Source organism: Cygnus olor, chromosome 1, assembly GCF_009769625.2.
Source record: "Cygnus olor isolate bCygOlo1 chromosome 1, bCygOlo1.pri.v2, whole genome shotgun sequence".
Lineage (NCBI taxonomy): Eukaryota > Metazoa > Chordata > Aves > Anseriformes > Anatidae > Cygnus > Cygnus olor.
Genome location: NC_049169.1, coordinates 59,098,374 through 59,105,265, shown reverse-complemented (window position 1 = coordinate 59,105,265; position 6,892 = coordinate 59,098,374). Strand labels below are relative to the sequence as shown.

The 6,892-nt window shown below is 40.2% G+C and overlaps 1 protein-coding gene across 1 annotated transcript in view; it reads left to right on the top strand.

Annotated features, from left to right (window-relative positions):
- Positions 1-706: 706 nt before the first annotated feature.
- STAB2 (stabilin 2) overlaps positions 707-6,892 on the top strand; it is an 89,484-nt gene continuing 83,298 nt past the window's right edge. Inside the window, exons 1-3 of the mRNA XM_040560551.1 lie at positions 707-1,001; positions 5,364-5,497; positions 6,282-6,397. Of these exons, the coding sequence (XP_040416485.1) occupies positions 915-1,001; positions 5,364-5,497; positions 6,282-6,397 (337 nt within the window). The 5' untranslated portion in view covers positions 707-914. The remainder of the gene's footprint in view (positions 1,002-5,363; positions 5,498-6,281; positions 6,398-6,892) is intronic.

Below are 6,892 nucleotides of genomic sequence, written 5' to 3'. Positions count from 1 at the left end.
CTAACTTTAAAATACAGGTTTGTATGAAGAAAAAAATATATATATGTAAAACTGGCAAACTGGAGGCAGCCAAATCATTGAGAATTTAAGAAATGAGAAAGGCTGCCCTTACAAGACTGACCAGAGCAGCAGAAAAGAGCAGCACTAGAAAACAGCCAAAGAACTCGCTTTTGGCAACCTACAATGTCCTTTTACTAATCCCTCCCAATCATATGCAAGTAACATAGCTAAGTTAATTTTCTTCTGATAGTTCCAGGAAATCAGGAAATAAGACAAGATGATTCACCAAAAAGGCAAAAAGAATTTTAAAAATCACCCCCCCACCCCCCACCCACCTTTTTTTATCCAGATAACCAAAGCTGGAAAACGTTCTTTTGGCCTCCTGAGATAAAGTCAGGATTTCTCCCTAAACTACAGTCAGGGGACCAACCCTTGCGTCATTAGGGTTGATAGGACAACTTCCAGAGAGCCTTTGCTCTGCCTAAGATCAGTTGAAAAATGGAATGGTAACAAGCACAGCAGTTGCTCCAGTCCTCTCTTCTTGCCCACCTAAAAGAAGAAAACATCTTCTGTCATAACAGTTAAACGTCCTTGGTTTTGTACTGTCAACAGCTTCAGAGAGAGGGATAAATGAACATAGCCCTGTCAGGATATCCTGTCATTCAGTTAGGAAGGGTTTATTCAGCTTTGCAGTGAACACTTTCAGCATAGACCCTGAGTTTTGGAATTTTTCCTGTTTGCAGGGAGGCTTCACATGCTCTCGCTTTTACTCATTTTCCTTCAGGAAGACAAGTGTCGTTTTAAACTACTTGCCTAAGAATCCTGAAGGAATAGCAACTCTAACAATCACTTTCGGTCATAATTTTAGTACTCATGTCTGAAGAGCTCTGAGGAAAACAAAAATCAAATTCTTCATGATGGAAAAAAATCCATTTGTTTTATACTTTTTGGCTTTTTTGCTTGCAATGAAGCTGTGTTTGACATCGAAAGTCCCAGATCAGGTAAGAAGCAGCTTTTTATTCAAATAATGATTTATTATGTCTCTATTGCACTATAGGAGTGGCGGTTCGTTCACTGTTATAGAGAGAATTGTTAACAGATACGGTATCTTATAGAAGAAAAAAAACCTTTAACAGTCACTGATGCCATGTGGCACTGAATTACAAACCAATAGCTATATAATTCAGTCCTCTGAAATAAGATAAATGTATCTGTTTTGTCTGGCTGAGATTTTGACTCAAAGGATGTGCCAAATATGCTGAAAAAGCCTCTAAAAATGGTAAACCTGGCAAAAAAAGACTGTAGCTGACATTCATCAAAAGCAACAAAAGAAAACCATTTGAATTTCTGTTAAGTCAGAAGATGAAAGCAGAAATTTTGTCATTGTGAATATCTGCTCTAGTAACCAGAAGGAAGGAATGCTATTTCAGAGATGTGGGGAAAAAAACTAGGGAATCCAACCATTGAAAGTAATTTTATGAAGTTATAAACCTATGTAAAATATTTGTAGAGTTTTGTGAAACTAGTGTATGTATCACATACAAATCCTACGCATCTGGGGAATTTCACGAAATCTGTTTTTACCACCCTTGTAGGGAGGCAGAAAGAGTTGTTTTACAAATCCGACCCAGGATTTTGTCCGTGAGATAAATACGCACTAATTTAAACTGCCTCACAACATGATGCTTTAAATGACTGTGTTCTGGAGAAAAAACACATGTAGAACAGGAAACAGGACAGGCAGAAACTGAAAAAAAAATAAAAAAATAAAAAAAAAGGAAGCCACTCATTTTTATTTTTTTTAATGGAAAAATACTTTGTCAAGTACAAACAAGTACTGGGAAACGTGTTATTCCATCTCTCAAAAAGAGCCACTGACAAATCACCTTTCTTCCAATTTCCCTAATGGCAAAAAGAGAAAAGGAGGAAATGGGAGAAAGTGGAAATAACCCTGCCATTTAAAAATAGCTTTTATAGCTGGTGGGAGGGAAAATGTATACAACCTACTTTTATTTAGAATTTATCTTCCATAAAATCTCTTTGAATTCTCTTGTTCCAAAACTAAAATTTTGTGGGATGCCTTTTTTGATGAAAACTGCTGCAGTGAGATCATTTCAGCCGCTCCAACCAACAGCTTTTCAAGTCTGAACCGTACAGCCTCAGACTTGTGATGGCTTCCCCAGGCACCTGCGAGGAGCAGGGCTTATACAGTCGACTTGGTTAAAGAAATGGAAAAATCAGACAATGCTCTGAATTTATGATGATTCTTCAACATTAATGGTACTGATTTGACTCAGTGGAAATATTTATAGGAATTAAGGTCCCCAGACTGCACGTATATGTGGTGTTGTTTCTTGCTCTGGTGCACGAGGAATTTCTTGTTAAGGATGGGCTCTCTGGTGGCTGAACTGGTCCTGAGCACTGGGATTTTGAAAAGGTTGAAGTGCTCAGGTCCCCTCATGTTGCTGCCTCATGATGCAGTTTTGGATGGGAAGCAAGGTGCAGAGATGCTCTAGCTGAGTTTGTGGGAGACACTTTGGACCTGAAGCCCAAAGAGCCAGCTCAGCCCAGCACTGCCGGGTCCTGCCAAGGGGACAGGGAGGCTGCTCAGTTCACCTGGCATGGCACTGCTTGCTGTGGCTTTGCCCGTTGCTTACTCTGGCTGTATCTGCATTACACCCGCATGTGGAAAATCTGGAAAAGGGTCTCATTTTTATCTCAAAGATGCCTGAAATGTATCTGCACTACAGGAAGAGGCTTCATCACCCAAATATAACTCCACCTCATTTGAAAGTTGCCCAAATCAGTTTTCAACAATACATTCGTAAAGACCAAAAACTGACAACTAAATAGCTCTTGAAATGTACTTACAACTGGGCAATCACAATCAAGCAGAGTCCCTCAGAGCTCATGTAACTTAATCTCCTTGTCAGCATCTGGGACACATCCTCACTATCCCCGTTACTGAAACGTGCTGCTATCACAAACACTGAAGGAAGGATAACCAGCAAAGAGGAGAAGCTGCTAGGGTGAAGGCTTCATGTCAGACTAGCAGGCTACAGCACATGTAGAAATCCTACCCTTGGAATCAGCGTACCCACCAAAGGCAACTGTAAGCTTCTGCAACAAGGCTGCACATCCCACATGCACACAGAAGGTCCACATCTGGGCCTGGACAGCACAAGTGTTCATGTGCACTTATTTTGTTTGGAAATCCCTGGGCAGAAATACTGGAGGCTATCACATCAGCAACACAACCACAATGCAGTGGGATTTGACATTGGAAGTGATGATTTGGGATAGACTCTGCATAGAAAATGACCCAAAGATCTGCTGAGGTGCTGCTGCACAAAGGGTTAGTGGTCAGTCTGCTGAGGTGGGGGACAGAGACCACCTTGCAGGGGGAGAGCACAAGCCCAATTCACATACACTGGCATTGCCCAGCCAGACTGGGTCTGACATTCCCTACCCAGAAGGGCTGCTGGAAAACTGAGAAGGATCTGGAGGAAAGCCGGGGAAATGACTCAAGAATTGGGAAACCAGAGTCATAGCGGGGAATTCAAGCAATGCTATTTACTTAGGTGCACAAAGAACATGTACTTTGATCTTCGGCTATGTATTTATAGGAAGGGAGTAGTAAACCTGGTAACAGAACAGTTTGCTACTTGTCTTGCAAACTACAGAAGAGCACTGGCAGGAGGCTGAAGCAAACCACTCACAGCTGAATTGTGACAGAAACAACATACCGTGGTTTGCTTCTCCACAAATTAACCAACCATTTCCAAATCAAATGAATGCTTTTTAAGTGGTCACTTGCTCAAACAAAATTTCATGCAAGAACCTCCAGTATCCTGTATTATACTCCTCTGGCACAATTGTCCTAGTTTTATAATCTGTAAAGCTACCTCTAACCTCCACAGGCTACTATTAACATATCTAAATATTTCTAAATGGATGATGCTGCTGTAACTGGTCCCTGCATACATACATACACACGAGCATGCACACATATGCAGCAGGCAGGTACAGCTTTTGAAAATAAACGTTCAAGCATTTCCTCCTGTCAGACTGGCAGTAGTTCAGACATTGTCTTAATTGACTGCTTGCTACTTAATTGAAATGCCATTCAGAGAGTTCACTTCGATCCTGCTGTATCAGATAGGAAGTCTGTCACAGTCAATATTGCTTCAGTCAGTTGAGACCACCTAAATGGTCCATATATAGACATCAGTGGGTAAATGGTTATCTTGGACTAGAAAAATAAGCATTTTACAATACTTCCTCTCCTGCAATGATAGTTTCATCTATTATTTTTGTTGGCTTTTAAAGACTGTATTTTGCATTACGTCACTTCTCTTCATTTGTGAATTATGAACTTGCTTCTAGAAGTACTCACCAGGAAGACAGAAGAGGAAACCAGCATTAAGTGGAGTTCAGCAAACACTTTTGCTTTAAAATAGATTGACTGTTTTAGTAGCAGGAAGCAGAGACATTTTCGTTAAATAGACATTTTAAAAAAATCTAATTTCTACACTGCAAAATACGGTGCCAAAACTGTGACACTGCCCTAAGCCTTATTTTTTTCCCCTTTTTGCCACCTTCTCAATTCATTTGTCAGATTTGCATTCTCGAAACTCCACAGCAAGCAGGAGGGAGAGCTGGAGGGCTATGGCCAGATTTCCTAAGCCGGGCTGTTTGTGGCTTTCTCCAGGTGGGGGAAGAGGAGGGTTAGGCTCGTAACTTCTACCAGATTTCAAAGGAAAGCTGGACAACATTCTTTTATGTCTATTTGAAAATATCAGCCATAATCCCCCATTTCAATACAGTGGTGCTGATAATATAAAACCCGTCTTTTGAGAGGAACAAAGGCTTGTGCCATGCTCAGCGTGCACAGAGCCACAAGCAACTTCCTCCACACCTTATGTTTGGTTTTACCGCTGGATGAAGAACGCACTTGCCAGCACTTGCCTCCATCCTGCTTTGGGATGGCGAGGCAGTTTCAGAATTAACACTCCATAGGCTGATGCTATCTCAGTAACCTCCATTTTAAGTCTGCTGGACTTAGCATTTTTTGGATAAAGTGTTCTTAATAGAAATGCTACACTTAATCGGGTTTGTCCTGCATGAACATATTGAGTGTATTTCATGCAGAGAATACTACTGGAAAGCCCTAGTATGTGGTATGCTACCAAGTTGAGCCCCAGAGCAGGGGTTTGTAACTGCTGAGCAGGACAGAGCTTGTGGCTGGGGGTGAGAGTAAAGCCTGAGCTCAATTTGTCATTTGTCAGCAAAGCCACTGGGGGCAGAGTTATATCAATTCAGAGATCTATCCCTTCTTTTTAATGAATCTTTTCCCATTACAGATGAAGAAGCAATGTGATCAAAAGCTGCTCATTCGAATGAAAACTGAATGTGTACCTTGCTCTTTAAACCTCGAAACCCGGTGCCCTGCCGGCTACACCAAAATCACCAATGGGACTGGAATACCAGACTGCAGGTATTTCTTCTGTCTGAGCTTTTTACCATGAATATTGCTCTCTGTGAATTACATTATATTAATTTGTATCACAAATTATCACTTCTATGCAGTTTTCTTAAGGAAAATTTAAATGTTATTTACAGCCAGCATTTATTGACTTCACCTGCTCCAGAATTCAAGTGTCACTTAGAGCACTTTATGTCTAAAGTTAAACAGTAAATGACATAAAGAGGAAAATAAACATTGGTATCGATGGCCTATGAGATTTTGCTTTGAGTGGTATCATAAAATGGCTTCCTTATTTATTCTGCATGCTTGAAATGAATGAGAGTGTATAAACAATAGAATTTTCAAACTGCCAGACTGGGTGTGGGGGGCTATACAGGGCAGGAAAATACCTCAAAAGAAATCTGAAAATTTGCCTGAATTTCAATTAAGAAAAAAAAAAATATATTGCTTACTTAGCATTTATGTATGCTTACTTAGCATTTAAAAGAACCTTGATATTAAATAATTTTTCAAATGCTATTTCAAACCAAAACTTGGATTAAATTGTTGTGTTAAGGTTGCAGAAGTGAAAAAAATAAATATATACTTTGCAAAAGGAATGTAATGAGGTTATTTTTAAGCCCTTGATATACAGTGTATATTTTAATGAAGAAAAAAAAAAGTCAAAATCAATACAACTAAGCTTGAAGTGCCCTTCTCCAACACTGAAAGAGGAAAAGGAGATTAGGAATTTTATTTTTCACCACAGAAGGCTTTTAAATGCTTTAATGCAGCTCCAATTTATTTTCCTTAGGTATTATCTAGAAATTAAAACACACACACTTTCTTTTCCTGGATGCCGACATGCTTGTGTGAAGGAATTTGAACAACCTGAGTGCTGCCAGGGACACTGGGGCCCAGACTGCATGGGTAAGCTCCTTTTGGACGTAATTTGAATAGAAGTAAAGCAGTGATTTTCTTGCTTTCAGAAACTATTTCCATGAGACTTTTGCTCCTCAGAGTTTATGACAGGAGTAGAAATAAACAGCACTGGTTAGCCAAAACTTGGACGATTTGGAGAATATACAAATCCAAAGATTCACCAAAGAATAAAAATTCATGGAAAATTTCCAAAAACTCAGGGATCCCCTAGATTTTGAGATTTTCAGAACAAATCATTTCAGTCAATGGCTGCAAAATGACTTTTCACAGAATCACAGAATTGTTAAGGTTGGACGGGCCTTCTGGAGACCATCTGGTCAAAATCCCTGTTCAACCAGGGCCACCCAGATCTGGTTGACCAAGACCATGTTCAGGCATCTTTTGAAGATCTCCAAGCAGGGAGACTCCACAACTTCTCTGGGCAACCTGGGCCAATGCTCCATCACCCACACAGTAAAGAAGTGCTTCCTGATGTTCAGACAG